Source organism: Sphaeramia orbicularis, chromosome 6 (assembly GCF_902148855.1).
Source record: "Sphaeramia orbicularis chromosome 6, fSphaOr1.1, whole genome shotgun sequence".
NCBI lineage: Eukaryota > Metazoa > Chordata > Actinopteri > Kurtiformes > Apogonidae > Sphaeramia > Sphaeramia orbicularis.
The window spans coordinates 34734714-34752223 of NC_043962.1; the positions used below are offsets into that span (position 1 = coordinate 34734714).

The window sequence follows — 17510 nt, forward strand, 5'->3', positions numbered from 1 at the left end:
AGTAAGTAAGTAAGTAAGTAAGTAAGTAAGTAAATAAATAAATAAAACATTTAATAAATAAATAAATAAATAAATAATAAATTTGGTGTTGCTTGCAATCCGAGTGATAAATAAATGCTTTTCATAATCTACTATGATCTGCAATTAATTTCCACTATCATGTTGAACTTGAACTCCAGACTCGTGTGCATTGTTATATTGTTGTGACTGATGGGCTGTGTTGTGACACAGCTGTGACCCAACACATGCCTGATGGGACAGCTGCAGCAGGCAAATACTGTATATGGCATAGGGATCGAGATAGAATAGCCTAATCAAAGCTAATGATTGTGCAGATTTTCTGCCAAGAGACTGTTGTAAAATTTGCCTGACCACAAATATTGTTTGAAAAAATCTTAAATATTGTAAAGTGAGTTACTGTTACATTATATCATTTATAATGTTTTTTATATGTAAAAATGTTGTGTTAGATATTGTGTACATATTTTTGCGTTTCAGTTTTTTTTGTTTATTTAGTCAGGCATATCTTTAACTGCTAAAAACGGACCTTCGCTTTTATAAAGAGTTTCTTCGCCTTTCGAACCGTCTCAGTTGTCGGTGAGGCCGGCGGGGCGGATCCCACACTAGAGTGAAAGAGAAAATAAAGCAACACAACAATAATAACAACTTGGCCGTATCCTACATTTCGCTACAAACCTCCCCTGTGGATATAAAACATTAAGGTGGGTGATTCGGGAGTCGTGCTGCCAGGGTAACGAGGGTCCCAGCCGGCTGCTCGCTAGCACGCGTCGCTGTACCAGACAAGCTAGCAATGCGTGAAGATGCTAAGTCAACGGTGTGTGCTAACGGTGGTAAGGCCAGGGCCATTTTACCAAACCTCAAAGATAACAGCGATCGTGGGGTGGGAACACCGGGCCTCTTGGCGAAGGAGAGTAGCTTTGTTGTCCTGATAAGAGCAAACATTTCGATAAGGAGAACATGGCGCTACAGGATTTCAAAACATCAGGGTCTGAAGTTAGCCCATAGCTGTGGTGAAATGGCTCATGGACTGAAGGAAATAGTTGGACGGACATACTTATTCAGTTACGGAACTATTCATGATGTTCTATATCGATTTGAGGAAACCTAAATTCGCTCACACCCTGTAATACAAAGCTGTGATTTTAGCATATACTGTTCATACCGTCATTGTCACGTTTGATAAGGACTATGTTATACCTCTTGTCAGAGTATTGATTCATCTGTCTATTTAACTATTGCATCTTTCAATCGACCGTACATTATATTGCACAGTTTTCACTTTCTTTCGGAGGAATAATGGTGTGTTTTCTCTGTCTTTCCTAAAGGGAGACTGAAAACGTATTGACTTTGCATGGCTAGTCTTGCTAAACAATAGGGCACTCATCTCAACCTCTAGGAAGTTCAGTGGACATTTTGCTGTTCTTATCAACTGATTGAACAACCCTAAACAGGGTTTTTGGTGCTGAAGATTTGAAAAACATGCAAATTAGACAGAGTAACACCTTACTGATGTTGTAAACAGGGATTTTTCTATTGTAATATTTTCATATTGTAAGCTAACTGAAGATGACTCTAATTTTTTTGTCTTCTAGATGCCCTCAGCGATGAATGCAAATAGGACAGTGCAGTCTGCCAGCCCAGATGTGGGATCCGCTCCAGGGTTAATGGGCAATTTTGCATTCGGTGGACAGTCTGATGTTTTGAAGCAAGTGCTATGTGTTATTGACAAGAAAGTTCGCAACATGGAGAAGAAAAAGGTGGGTGTAGTTGATAACCGTTTGTTTCAGTTCTTTTTGGTAACAGTGTTAAGCAATGTTATTTGTATCACATTTTCCCTAATATCCCATAAACTGAAACATTCTAACTAAAACATTTTTGCTCAACATTTGAAAACTAAAAATTAGTAAACTACGTTCTTATGAATCTTCTGCCACAGAGCAAACTGGATGATTATCAAGTTAGGAAGGACAAAGGGGAGCGTCTCAATCAGGACCAGCTGGTGAGTACACTCAAGCACTGATCATCTTGTTAGCAGTCACTGATTAGAATATGCAGTTTTTCTTTTAAAGTGTGACAATGTGCAATGTCTTGTTTTTCTGTTTTTAGGAGGCCCTGTCTAAATACCAGGAAGTGATGAATAACTTGGAATTTGCCCGAGAGTTGCAGAAGACGTTTATTGCACTGGGACAAGATGTAAGGATGACTTTAGTTTTGTGATGATGTGTCTTCAGATGATATCCATCTCGGCTTCTTGTAATGTAAAGCCTTGTGTGGCGCTCTGGTGTCAGATCCAGAAGGCGGTGAAGAAGACAGTGCGGCGGGAGCAGCTGCAGCGAGACGAGGCGGAGCAGAGAAGGCTGAAGACGGTTCTGGAGCTGCAGTTCCTTTTGGACCGACTGGGAGATGACGCTGTGCGGCAGGACCTGAAACAGGGACTTGGAGGCTCGCCGCTGCTCACAGACGCAGACCTCACAGCTCTAGATGAGTTCTACAAATTAGTGGGGCCAGAACGTGACCAAAACATCAGGTCAGTCTGAGGCGATAATGTCTGGGTTATTTTGAAGTGAAAGGTGTATCTTTTTTTTTTTTTTTTTTTTTTTTTTTTTTTTTTACGAAGAGATTCATGATTTATCTCCACTCCTCCAGATTGGTTGACCAGTATGAAGAAGCATCTATACACCTCTGGGACCTGCTGGAAGGGAGGGACAAGGCTGTGGTTGGAACAACATGTAAGTTGAACATAACATGAACTTCAGCTCTGGGTGAAGGCAGCTACAACTCGGTAATGCCTAGATAGTGTTTTTATCCAGATAGAACTGAAAATGGGACTTTGCCAATAGATTTCTGGATTCTTGGGTACTGCAGTTGCAGTTGGGGTCAGAGGGTTTCAGGGGTTTTGTTGTTATTTTGCCCTAAAAGTTGTCCATTTTCACATAACGATTGCCTATTGTTGTAATAATATTTATTAAGAATTCACAGAGTAGATCACACAGATCTACTCATCACGTTTGTATGAAAAAAGTGAAACAGAAAGGCTCATTAATAAAATAAGCACAAGGTCCTGAAGTAATTCTATGCATTTTTTTGTTCTATTGTAATATGAAAACATTAATTGAAAAATAACATTGATTAAACAGTGGAGAAGGGATCTTAACCATGATTTATTAGAATCATGAATGACAATAAAACATGAGCTAGAACTTTCAGCATGATCTTGTATTTGTCCTTGGGTGTGGGAAAAAAAATACTCAGGCCGTTAACTGTCGCTGTGGTTTGGAGAACACTTGAAATCTTCAGCTGAAACCAGTAGTCAGTCAATTGATTAGGAATAGAACAGATGATTTTAGATTCATGGTTTGAGTTGTATGTTAAGTAACATGTCCCAAAAGCTCACTGCACTATATCTGCTTCTCCTGTCTTTTGTAAAATAGAAGCAGCTTAAATGCATTAACTGAAAGTACTGGTAAATAGTAAAATCTTAGCTTGATTAAAAAAGGATTCAAGAGAAACTGGCCTTATTCAGATGTCCAGCTGGTGGTGCAAACTTTTGGCAGGACATTACATCAGATGGTTGGTGACACAGCAGTCATCTGTAAGCGTTTTATCTTGCTGAAGCTATAAATTAATTTGTCACATACTTTTGTTTCATTCAAAGGTAGGTGGTGATGATAAATGGTGTGAACAATACCTTTTCATGTTGATGTACTGTAGCTGTAAACACTTATTAATCTGATAATATAACATGTGCTTGGTGTTTTGTTAATGCAGCTTGTGTGCAGAGCAGTATTGTGAATAATCAGGGCTTGGGCTTCGTGGCGTACTGCATTCTCAGCGGTCTGGCCACGGGACTTGCACTGCTGCATTCTGCTTCGAGCTGAGCACTGTGGGCTTATCCTGACTCAGCAGCAGGGCAGGGTGCCAGTGGCCCTGTCGCCGGTGGTTCCACTGGTCAGATCTCTGGAGCCACATTCTGATACTGGTGACCCAGTTCAGTGCAGTGACACCAGCCAGCCCTTTTCACCTCAGTGAGGACTCGCTTGGTGACTCAGGGTCATGTTTATTCCAGCAGCAGCAGACTTCTTGGCCTAAGGCAAAAGGGCTGTCAAGGAAATAACATGAACCTGCTCTGCTTGAAAAGCCAAGAGTGGAAATGTTTCAACTACTGTAGCTACAGGGTGTTTTTACATGTTCTTTTTCTATGAACTGTCATGTTATAATTACAGCTTTACATCAGATCAGTTGCAGGTCATGTAGCCTTGTTATCTGCTGGATTGTTTCAGTGGTTGTAGCATGTTGGAGGAGTATTCCCATAAGACAATTTCCTAATTTTAGACCAATAACTGTGTATATATTTTCACCAAATTTTTTTTTAACATTATTATTGCGTTTTCTTTCAGTCTGTAAGAGACTTGGGGACGGAATTGACAGATTTTAAGGTCCTCATGCCAAAGTATTTTTCAGTAAAACATAGTTCATTACTAATATCATATACTGGTACAAAAAATTTGGAAAAACCACAGCAGATAACCATTCAACCATTAGACCTGTAGACGGTCATGATGTTGGTGTTGATGCTGTCTGTACTGATTTTACTTTAGTTTTTCTTGTTTGTTGTACTTAAGTATTAAATTTGCTTAGTTGTTGAAAGTCATGGGAAAAGCCATGTGTGGAAATGTTCTTATTATTATGACTAAAGTTTATTGGGTGTGATGGGCTGCAGTGTTTTGTTACTTTGTGCACAAAAGGGCTAGCTGAACTCCAAATGATCACATGGCCTTATTCACCCCTTGCGTCTCCCTAATACTCTGTCACTTACATCTGCTCAACATGGTCACATGATGTTTGTAGCCCAGCCTGATTAAAGCATATATATACTCTCACTGTTTAGTTTGCCATCTCCCAGACTGAATATGTCAAGTGTAGTGGTGCAGTTGTCCAGAAGGAGAACATTGATTGTCATTACCATTAAATGTTGAACTCTAGAGAACTGCAGCAGTTCACACTGCAAAGCTTTTCTTGTGTACAAGCTTTATTTTTAAGTGTGTGCACTGTTGTTAGCTGGCACAAACATTTTCGAAACTCGAGCTATAGCTTTTTTGTCATTGGTCTGGTTGGTTAATCATTTCTTTTTAAAGAGTTTCTTCCAAAAGAAACTGAATCAATTTTAGCAAAAATTTATCATGACTGATTTCAAAACTTACTTGAAATCTATTTAATATGCACTGTTATTTATTTTTACACTTATTTTCATTCATCAAAGGTTTGTTCTTTGTTACATACAAAGATGATTACGTACATGGCTTGACTTTTCAGCAAAGTGATGAGTGCATTATTATTTTTGGCAGACAAGGCACTGAAAGAGACTTTGGACCAGGTTCTGCTGAGCGGGTACTTTGACCGGGTTCCGTCTCACCAAAACGGAGTGTGTGAGGAGGAGGAGGAGGAAGAGCCAGTGGCGGCAGCAGCAGCAGCAGCAGTAGCTGAATCGTCAGAGGCAGAAGAGCAGACAGTTGATCCAGGTCATTACCATTCACTGAGGTTGCACCACACTAAACTTCCTTTTTTAAACTGCAAATGTAATAAAGATAACAGCGCTACTTTGTCCAATTGATTTTCTCCGTACAGAAACTGAAATAATCGAGGAGTTCACAGAACCCATTTCAGTGGAAACGACAGAAGTGAGATTTTAATTTTTTTCCTCTTGCAAGTGAAGTCATGGGTTGATTTATTTACTTTGCTTCAGCCCTGTGCTCATCTTTGCTGTTTTTGTCTTGTAGTTTGTAAACAGACAGTTCATTCCAGACGGCACATACAGCAGTAGTGAGAAGGAACAAGGGGATGAGTGGACCACGGAAACAGAGGTATGCATCATGGACAGTGTTTTTTGGGGTGTTGAATTGGTATGTCCTCCATGTTGCTTGAAATTGGTTGTAATTTCAACTTTTTTGTACCTGTGCATATGTGATGACAATTCTATAGTGTGCAGTGATAATTGCAGATGTTGCTTTATATGCAGCACTCTTCCAACTTTGTTCTAGAATCCTCTGCACCACTTTAAATTACGTTTGTAAAGGTGCTGTATGTAGTGCCTATCATAAGTATTTATTCACCCCTTGGATGTTTTACCCTTTATATTGCTTTCATAAATCAATCATGGTGAAATTTCAAGTTTTTCACACAAATTTATAGGAAAAAAAAGAACTCTTTAATGTCAAAGTGAAAACAGATTTCTACTAAGTAATGGCAATGAAACAAATATATAAACAAAATAATTGTTTGCATAATTATTCACCCCCTTTTACATTTAATGGTCTTATTCAATAGAGGTCCATCCAATTGGTGCCAGTAGTCTCATAATTAGGGAAGTGAGGATCACCTGAGTGATGTGGGTGTGTCAAGTGACTGAGATATAAAACACCTGTGTCTGGAGGGTCCACAGACTGGTTGATCAGTATTCCTTGCTACCATTACACCATGAAGACAAACACTCCAAGCAACTCAGGGAAAGGGTTATTGAAAAAGTACAGGTCAGGGGATGGATACAAAAAGAAAACTTCTATGGCATTGAACATCCCCTGGAGTTCAGTGAAATAAAGAAATTAAAGAAATATGGCACATGTGTTCGTCTGCCTAGATCAGGCCGTCCTCTTAAAATGAGTGACCGTGCAAATAGGAAACTAGTGAGAGAAGCCACCAAGACCCCTACGACTACTCTGAAGGAGTTACAAGCTTCAGCTGCTGAGATGGCTCAAAGCTTTATGGCAGAGTGACAATGAGAAAGCCACTGCTAAGGAAACTTCATATTAGATCTCACCTAGAGTTTGCCAAAAGGAATGTGGAAGACTCAAAGGTCAAGTGGAAGAACATTCTTTGGTCTGATGAGACCAAAATTGAGCTTTTTGGCCATCAGATAAGAAAGCTTTGAGCGGTGAACAACCCGGGCAGCAGTTGCTATATGCACAGTCTGTTCTATCTCAGCAGCTGAAGCTTGTAACTCCTTCAGAGTAGTCGTAGGGGTCTTGGTGGCTTCTCTCACTAGTCTCCTACTTGCTCGGTCACTCAGTTTACGAGGACGGCCTGATGTAGGCAGATTCACACACATTCCATATTCCCTAAATGATTTTCACTGAACTCCAGGAGATGTTCAATGCCTTGGTATTGTTTTGTATCTATCCCCTGACTTGTACTCTTCAATAACCCTTTCCCTGACTTGCTTGGCATGTTCATGCTGTAATGGTAGCCAGGAATACTGATCAGCCAATCTGTGGACCCTCCAGACACAGGTGTTTTATACTTAAATCACTTGAGACACACCCACACCACTCAGGTGATCCTCATTTCACTAATTGTGAAACTATTGGCACCAATTGGATGGACCTCTATTGAATCAGACCAATAAATGTGAATAATTATGCAAACAACTATTTTTCTTTATATATTTTTGTTTCATTGATATTACTTTGTAGAAATCTGTTTTCGCTTTGCCATTAAAGAGTTCTTTCCAATAAATGTTTGTGTGGAAAAAGGCCCAATTTTATTAACCATGATTGATTTATGAAAGCAGTAAAAGGGTAAACATCCAAAGGGGTGAATACTTATGATAGGCACTGTACATAAAATGCTACTCTGTGAACTTGTGCTTATTTTCTTCATTCATACACTTATGATTCTCCTGCTCCATCTTCCATTCTCAGGCTGTTAGTGCAATGCAGCAGCAGCCTCTGCAGCCCACCCCTCCCCCAGTTCCCCTGGAGACCCATCCCCTGAATTTAGCGTCTCCTGCACCGCCTACTGACCCCATGGTCCGAAAGCAGGTTGTGCAGGACTTGATGGCACAGATGCAGGGAACATATAACTTCATGCAGGTGAGCAGCTGGTGCTGAGTGTAACTTGGCTTATGTGAATCTTTATGTGTGTTAATGATGTCTCTTTTCAGGACTCTATGTTGGAGTTCGATGGACAGCCCATTGACCCTGCCATTGTATCAGCCCAGCCGATGAAACCCGCACAGAACATGGACTTGCCACAGATGGTGTGTCCTCCTGGTAAGTTTTAAATGTGCTTATCATGTTATACAACGTGTAAAAAAATAAAAATAATAAAAATAAAAATTACATGTGAATGTTTGGAATTTGTTCCCTGACTCATGTTTCAATACTTTAATCTGTTAAGTTCATCCAGAATCCCGGCTATCGCAACCCAACACTGTTCCTGTTCAGCCTGAGCCCACACAAGTGAGTACACAAATATAATGGTTGTGGTGCCTCCATTAAGAAATCAAACAAGAGTTGATATAAGTCTTTCCTTTCACTTTTCAGGTCCCCATCGTGTCCCCAACGCCACCCCCCATGTATCAGACCTCACACACGCCAGATCCCCGGCCCTCAACAGAATCCATCGACCCCATCCAGGTAAAGCATTTCTATAAAACTCATCTCTGACCCAGAACTCATATTGCAAGAGAAATGCAGTTCTGTGTGTTGGCCCGGCTTGGCTCAGCTGATGATGTTGCCTGTGAAGACGACAGTGGCTGGTTTTAGAACATAGTGTTATATAGAATGTATTCATCCTGAGTATTTATGGGCTGTAGCTTGTCTATCACCAATTAGCACCATTCCCCTGATGAAATGCTCTCCATTGTTAATGTTTTTCTCTGCTTAATGATGACACCCACCACTCTGGGAATAGAGGAGAAAACCTCAACTTTCATTTTGTAGTGTTTTACCGTCTCAACAACACTTTAAATGCAACTGTAGTAAGTAGGGATGCACCGATACCGATACGAGTATCGGGCATAGGCTCCGATACTCAGTGTGTGTACTTGTATTCGTACTCGTAAAAGTAATCCGATACAAATGCACCGATACCACTTATGGCCATGTGACATTCACAGTTCAGTGCAGCAGGTACGAGGAGGAGGAATAATGTGTGGGGAGTGTGGAGATTTTTCAAAATAAACGACAGTGATAAAAGTAACGCTGACTGCAAGTAGATTTAAAGACACAGACAGATACGGATGCAGCGTTCTGTCCATCCTCTGCGTACATTCCATCCATTTTCCAGGTGCTGGCGAATGCATACCCAGAATGAGAATACCACCGGGAGTATGGAGCAGTGCAGACCGCTGCCAGCGGAAGTGAAAACGAAACTTATCACTCATTTATCCTTTCTCTACCTGCTAAAGCTAAGCTTTTAAACCTTACTAGCAAAAACGCTGCAATATTAGTATCACATTAGTGTTGCCTCTGTCGTCTCCATGTTTGTTATTACTGATTTTCTTCTTCTTCTTCTCAAAAAACTGTACTCTTCTTCGTGGTATTTGTCCAGTATGATTAATTCAGAGCAGCGTCCCCTGGTGGATTAATTGAGAAACGCTCATTCCAACACATTAAATGTCAGTAGCAGCACTTCTTTCCAGTCAGACAAATGACAACGACAATAAAGCACATTTACAAAAGGAACTAAGAACTGGAATGGGATTATTAAGTACTCACATCGGTACTCGGTATCGGCAAGTACTCAAATGTAAGTACTCGTACTCGGTCTGGAAAAAAGTGGTATCGGTGCATCCCTAGTAGTAAGTAACATGGTATCGTTATCCTCATTCATAGTTAAAGGTTATACAAATAATTTCCCATCCCATCACTGGCAGTTAGAACAGATAAGGAGTCATTGCTGATGAAAACAATAAGCCATCTTATGTAGTTACATTGGTGGCAGAATATTGTACTATAGGTCATACCTTTGCAAAGAGATAGAAGTTTCCACTCTCCTCACTGTGAATCTGTGATCTAAATGAAGAGCCTAAGTCTTGTCCTTTCCAGTTGGGCCCTGTCAGTGGTGAAAGACAAGGTTTTTTTTTACCCTGTTTGAATTATACCATCATTTACACATATGTTTGCCAGTTTGAAAAAAATAATTTTACAAGTCAAGGAAGTAGCAGTTTACACTAAATTAGAGCTATCAGACTGTGAAAATATGCAAACAAAAAGACTACACACCCAGAAATCACAGAGGTCATGACATTGTATTTGTCTCTCCGCAATCTGTCCAGAGCCACATCTGTAATGATATTTCACCTCGTCCTTTAAGACTGAGGTTTAATGTGCCCAAGCAGCAGCCATTTTGATGTTAGTAACGTGTGTCCCGTACAACTACTGATGCCATCTGCTCAGCTGTTTAACAAAAAATGAGATGTTTCTTTATGATCTTTGCCACAAACCACAATTTTCTTGCGTTTTAAAATTAACTTTTAATTTCACAAACATGTAAATTGAGGTACAATTCAAATTTGGTCAAAAAATATTTTTCTCACTATTTACCACTATTCATATTTTTTCTGATGATAGATCGCATGGGGCACAATGGAAGGGGTGGGGCTTAAAGAGTGGTGGTTTCTATGGGAATTAACAGTTCATTTTTGAGCAAGGTGCCAATTTTGACAGCTTGGAATGTGTGTTTGCACAGGTTTTGTTGTGAGCAAACAGTGTATGCAGTATGTAATGTAATAAACACCAGTATAACCCAGCCAAGAGACAAAGATTTGGAATTAGAATTGTACTGAACCGCTACATGGCCTCCAGAGTGACTTTCTGCATTGTACATAAAAACATTTATGTGACTGGTTTGTGCTCTTGAACAGACCTCGATGTCCTTGTCGTCAGAGCAGCCTCCGCCCTCCACAACTCTACCCCCTGCCTCTCAGACACAGGTTTTCCAGCCCGTTACCAAATCTCCTCACAGCAGCGGTATCAATGTCAACGCAGCACCATTCCAGTCAATGCAGACAGTAAGCTTGTGATGACAGTTCTTCACTTAAAGTTTTGAAAAGCAGTAAAACATCTTAATGTTTCAGATGTGATCAAAATTTGAAAATCTTTCCTGACATGTCAATAAGAAAAGTTTTGTTGCAGCACTTGTGTGCTTGGTTGCCAGTGGAATCGACATAGAAATGAAGTAATGATGCCATTAGGAGCCGTTTGTAGAGTTCTTAAGTGCTCTCTCATCATATTGCATTTGTAGGGCTTTGTAGTCAAGCAGCTATATCCAGGAAATACCGAGTAATGGACTTTGCGCCTAATGAGCCTGGGACCTTTCCTCTGGTTTTGGCTTCACCACAATGTGGCTCTTGTTTGCCCCTCAGGTGTTCAACCTCAATGCCCCAGTCCCTCCAGCTAATGAGACAGAGGCTTTAAACCAGGCCAACCAATACCAGAACAGCTACAACCAGGCCTTCAGCAGCCAGACGCAACATCCTGTGGAGCAGACAGAGATGCAGTCAGAACAACTGCAGTCTGGTGAGCATGTATTCGTTTTATTCTCCACTTATTGAATCAATTGTCACATTAGATTCCTCTCATTTTTATAATTATTTGAAAATGTTTGCCTTTGACTTAAATCTGTTTTTGGGATATGCAATCTGATGCTTTTTTAGTAGTCGGTGCCTTCCATTCCCAAGACCAGTCAGGAGGCCATCAGCAGCCTTCCCAGCAGGGTCCGGGTTTTGGCAGACAGGCTCAGTCATTCTACAACAGCAGAGGGATGTCTCGTGGTGGGCCACGCAATGCTAGAGGCATGATCAACGGCTACAGAGGCGCATCAAACGGATTCAGAGGTAAGATCACACCAGGTCATCTGCACTAGAGCCCTTTCACACTTGGAATATGCAACATTCCTGGCATTGGTGTCCATTATGTTGCATTTATTCAAGGCCATAATGGAAGAGGAACACTGCTGGTGCAGTATTTGAGTGGGAGTGGTAGCATTACAGTGTCAGAAATTTAAATTATGTCAAGGAAGGAATGTTTTCTTCCTTCTTAAAGGTTACATCAGGGGTTTTAAAACTTTTATTAATTTATTAACATTAACAACCACTTCTTACTGTGAGTCATCAGAAACTCACCAGCTTTAAAAGAATAAGACACAGAATGTTTGTATAGTACCTACCTTAACAAACCAGTTATATTTTATGTGCATAAATCAAGCAATAATGAATGATAATGAAGTGATTAAAGGATTACAATACTCTTTAAAGTAACATTGTACTTTTAATCTCACTCTGCATATTTAATCCTCTGCTGCAGCCTGTGCAGTTGTCTGTCAGTGTTTTGCTTCTGGTTAGTTTTTTCCCTTGGTGGATTCATTTGGGGAGTTGTGAGCATGGAAGTGTCACTCAGATGTGGACAAAAGGATTCATACTAAACTCCTTCAGAGAAGGAGGTTGCAGTTGAGTCCAGGGCAAACTGCAGTTTGTTTGGGAAATAGGAAGAAAGCTCAGTTCCATCTTGGTTTGTAGCTGTACTCAGCAAGACATGAATTCTGTAGCCAGATTTGTTTTGCATTGTGGGATTTACGGAGCACACAAGCTATAGCAGTTTGTTGTTGTAGTGTAGTTGTAGCAATGTCTCAAATAAGTATGCCCCCATCTGGAACACAGGACCGTCTGCCTCTGATTTTTGTGTGTGAAAATGAATCATAGCATGGCAAAAGCTCCAAGTTTACAAACTCTGCTGCCAAGGACTAGATCAAATAAACAATGTGAAAATACCCTAACTGGAACAACCCCCATCACATTTACGTAAGGTTTGTGTCTGAAAAGAGCTGAAAAGTCAAGGATTGTTTCACTGTGAATTGTAAAACCACCACTAAAAAACATCAACTCTTGTTCATTTAAGGTGGCTATGATGGTTATCGTCCTCCTTTCGCCAACACTCCAAACTCTGGTTATGGACAGACTCAGTTCAACACACCTCGGGACTACTCCAATGGGAATTACCAGAGGGTATGACCATGTTTTATTTTTATGATTTCTCACTGGCCTTGTTTATATGACTGTGGTTGTTGGAGTGATTTGTAAAATGTGCCCTTTTTCTGTTTCTGAAGGACGGTTACCAACAGAACTACAAACGAGGAGCTGGCCAGGGACCCAGAGGAGTTTCAAGAGGCAGCACTCAGGCAATGCGCTCCTGAAAAGGCCTTTTCATAATGACTGTGACTGATTTAACTTGCACCACACTGAAAATTCAAAATTCATGAATGCATTTTCCCCAGCTCACTCATCTTCTCTTAAGTTTGTTCTTGATCAGTGGTATTTTCCTGTCTCTTTAGTCAAAGTAATACGTACTTTGATTTTTCAAAAATATTGAATCATTTAAAGTCTGAACACAAGTGACGCTGTAAATCCAATCACTGATTTACACAAGCCATGTGTTAAAATGTTCCTGTAAACTTGAAAGATTTCATAAGTTATTTTTTGTATAAAAATGCACCTGCCACTGCTGGTCCAAACCAAGGGAGTTTATCCCCCTCCTCAGTTCTTTTCTGTCATTTTGGTTCTAAAAAAAGCGTTTTATGTTCAATGAGCTCCCCTATCCTTGTTTGTAAATTGATGTTGCTTCAAGAGTTTCAATAAAGATGTGTTGCATACCCATGCTTAAGTCTCTTTTTTTCAGCACTCTTTGGTCTTCTGTCACATACAGAAGGTTTCATAATCTACAGGGTGGGGAAACAAAATTTACAATATTTTGAGGCAGGGATTGAAAGACAGTGTATGACCAATTAGTTTATTGAGAGTCATGAGAATTTGTTTGCCACAAGAAAATTTACATAATAGAAAATGTTTTTATTCTGTGTCCTCCTTCTTTCTCAATAACTGCCTTCACACGCTTCCTGAAACTTGCGCAAGTGTTCCTCAAATATTCGGGTGACAACTTCTCCCATTCTTCTTTAATAGTATCTTCCAGACTTTCTCGTAATAGTTTTGCTCATAGTCATTCTCTTCTTTACATTATAAACAGTCTTTATGGACACTCCAACTATTTTTGAAATCTCCTTTGGTGTGACGAGTGCATTCAGCAAATCACACACTCTTTGACGTTTGTTTTCCTGATTACTCATATGGGTAAAAGTTTCTGAAAAGGTATGGATAATAGTGTTAGGTATGATTATGACATCAGTATATGTTTGGTTTCAAAACAGTTGACGTAGTGCCTGCTGAGAAAAAACAACTAAATGTTCATTGTAAATTTTGCTTCCCCACCCTGTACATATGATCAATCACAGATAAACAGTCATTTCAATCTAGGACAATAACACAGTATTTTCAGGCAGTACTACATTTTATCAGGGTTGCCAACTTTTCAAAAACCCTTAGAGTGAGATTTGGTGGTTGTGACCAAAATTCTGCCGCACACGCAGCCACACAAGATGGTGGCTTGGACATAAGGGAGTGCTGGATATAATTGGATTGGTGTCATGTTTCCCCCTCTACATGTTTCTGGTGGTGGTCCAGCGTGCTGAAGATAGACTACCTAAGCTACATTTGGTAAAGCAAAAACATGGCTAAAGTTTGGATTCAGTAGATATGATTTCCTACATTCTGCTTGATTCTGTGGTGACCTCTGTAAAATACCTAAATCCATTCAGATTCATACCCTACTTCCTGACTTGACAAGTAAACATGGGCTGAACATTCAGCTCAGACTGACTGACAAAGCACCAAATTTGGGCTTAGCTGCACACCAGAAAACCACTGTTGAGCCTAAATGACTGCTTATACCATCAAAGCATAATTTATAGACCTATGGAGCAGATTTAAAGGTAGATTCAGGGTTGAATATATTTTCATTAGTATTACTGGCTGAACTGAAATGCTGTGTTATGAATAATTGTTGCAGTTTCTAAATCTACATCTTTGCTATGAACGCCTTGAGACACATACTTTAACCCTCCATGTGGATCGAAGCATCATAACAAAAAAAGCATTTGTTTGACACTGATCAACCATGTAAACCTGAAGATATCATTAATAGATATAGTTACCCTTATATGTTTTCATAGTAAAAAACAGTATTTTCCCCCTAAATTGAATTGTATTATTTTTGTGTATTTTTGGGTCCAATATGTTAATAAAGTAAAAAAATTGTAAAAGAATTATCAGATAATATAGGTGAAATAGTGCTGAAAAAATATACCTAACCTGGGTGTGGTTATCATTTTATATGTGTTATATAAAGGCAAAATCTGAAGTATTGAAAAACGGCCAAAATAGGCTCAGACCCCTAAGGGTTCAACACCTTCACTCAAGACCAACTGAACCTCCGTCTTGGTTCTTTCACAAAAACAGAAGAAAAAGGTGAAGTTCATGCAGTTTATTGTAGTTACAGTCTGAGGTTACAGTGGGGTTATTTTGGCTTTTTGTGGGAGGGTCTGGTCTGGGGTCTCTGCTCCCCTCACAGGTCCATTGCTGATGTCTCCTCCGATGTCATCTACACCCACATCTAGAAACGTCATGACAGAATTCTTTAACACTGCATGGATGTAGAAGAGTTGATTTCATGTTGTGTTTTTGTAAATGGGGGTCCTGAGGAGACAGGAAGCGGATTTGTACTGACCTCTGGATCTACTGGATCTGATGGAGAACAACCACCGATGGATGAACAGCTCCATCAGACAGGCCTCCTCCTTCACAGAGGATCTGCATCGCTGTCGTCTTTCCTGAAACACAGTCAAAATAAGACCCAGGTCATCCACTGTGACACCCACTGACACACAACAAGACAAATGCACAACTGTGGAGGACATTTCTGATAAGAGACGCAGAAAAATGCATCTTCAAAGACCAACAGCTTGACTTACATTTAGAGACGACTGCATTTCCTTGTCCTCCATCCATCTTCTTCTGCCTTATCCTGGTCCAGGTCACGGGCCCTGAAAAGAAAAAGAGCAAGAAAGTTGGAGATGAAATCCATTTATACTTGAGTTTTGACAATATTAAAAAATATGAAATCCAAATGAATACATGACCTGTACTTGTTGTGGGTCCCAAGCTCTACTGTCAGGTCCGGACTGGACATGACACCTGTGAGACCAGGTCTGCATCTGGACTGGTCCTCTTCCTGTGGTTTCTCCCCCTGGTCTGCAACAAAAAATATAAACAAAATTAACAAATGGCCCAAAACATAGAGGAAATTATCAACAAAAATGTACACACATGACCAAGATACTCAATAAAATGAACAGCAATTTTGAAATGAATCATTTAAATGAGTCACTTGTCTGACTGCAGGGGTTCCACAGCTGCAGACCTGATCTGTCCTGGGTCGACTGCATGGGTACAGGGGCTCCTTCATGGGTGGCTTCTGAATCCTGAAACATATGAGACATCTGCACAACATAAAGTTAGGGTGAAAACATAACGTTAGGATGAAAAGAGACAAAGCCTCTTAACACTTGGTACAGGAAGAGAGTAATGAAAAGAAAGAGGAAATGCGATGCAGGAGTCTGCATCTCCTTGATGGTCTGGGAGGTGGTAATACCGTCGCTGGTCCTACCCAACCCTGGTACTGCTCCCTCAGCTCCAGACAGCCCACTGGACACTGAAATTCACAGTGAAAAGGGCTGAAAGCGAGTCTGCAGGCGGGACACTCAGGGGGCACTGGGGGACCGAAGAAAAAGGACAGTCATCTGCACCTCCTCCTCTCCCATGCAGAGGGCCCACGGGGGCTGCCGCTCCTCTCCTGACACTCAAGGGGCACCTGGGAGCCGGAGGTAGACAGGGGACTGCCGTTCCACTCCAGACACTCAGGCAGCTCCAGACACTCAGGGATGGAGACAGCGAGATCCCAAATTGGCTTTTGGCAGTGGCATATCGCAGTGCGGTTCTGCCATGTACCATTTAGCAGTGGCTTATGCCAGAGCCCGGATATTGGTATATGCCAAAAAATTGTGACTGGTGGTCTACCGGTAAGGGGCCAGAGCCAAATGCCTGCTGTCCATCACACAATAATAATACCGCCCACCCACCATTTCACTTTACAGCACTGTGTAATCCCGTCTTATTTTTTTCTTTATTGACAACAACACTGAAACACTGTTGACGATGTAAAGAAAATGTCATCATTCAATGTACTTTTGATTCATATGTGGTGCAATGAAGGTTAATTTTTATTTATTTATTTATTTATTTATTTATTTATTTATTTATTGGGTACAACGCAAATTTACATAACAAGAATGGGAAAAATATTACAGAGGAGTAATACAGAAATACATTTGGAGACATGGTGGAATGGTTAAACAGAACTATTACAAATATCTGAAACAAAATAAAGAAAAAGATTAAGACATCTGAAGTGTAATGAAAATAGAGAAACAGAAAAATCAATCAATCAGTCAATCTGACTGGACAATAGAGCACAAAGGGCTAAGGCAAGATACAATTAAAACAGCAAGGACTTAGATAAACTAAAATAAAGTTTTCTGTCTTTTTTGACATATTTACAATATACTGAAGAGATTTGTAATACTTGATAAAATTGCATAAAATCAAATTAAAGGAGGGGTTCATGTTTCTCCACTTACAACAATGAATATAATATTTATCCAAATAATAATGAGGTTAACAATATCTTTGATATTAACTTCTAATGAATCTATAAAGTAAATAAAATCACATAAAGAAAAAAATGGAATATTTTCAATTTTTAAGG

At 40.1% G+C, this 17510-nt stretch overlaps 1 protein-coding gene across 3 annotated transcripts; it reads left to right on the forward strand.

Annotated features, from left to right (window-relative positions):
• Positions 1–570: 570 nt before the first annotated feature.
• caprin1b (cell cycle associated protein 1b) lies at positions 571–13450 on the forward strand. Of its 3 annotated transcripts, none has more exons than XM_030136679.1 (18): positions 571–722; positions 1614–1778; positions 1958–2020; positions 2128–2214; positions 2310–2548; positions 2668–2750; positions 5367–5540; positions 5647–5699; positions 5799–5882; positions 7716–7886; positions 7958–8066; positions 8194–8255; positions 8340–8432; positions 10664–10810; positions 11165–11318; positions 11456–11635; positions 12696–12802; positions 12904–13450. In XM_030136679.1, exons 2-18 carry the CDS (start codon positions 1614–1616, stop codon positions 12988–12990), a joined length of 2058 nt encoding a protein of 685 aa, XP_029992539.1. In that variant the 5' UTR covers positions 571–722; the 3' UTR covers positions 12991–13450. The 3 variants fall into 3 exon arrangements, with proteins under 3 accessions (XP_029992539.1, XP_029992540.1, XP_029992541.1); XM_030136680.1 differs by having other exon boundaries at positions 11459–11635; XM_030136681.1 differs by lacking the exon at positions 10664–10810.
• Positions 13451–17510: the final 4060 nt, after the last annotated feature.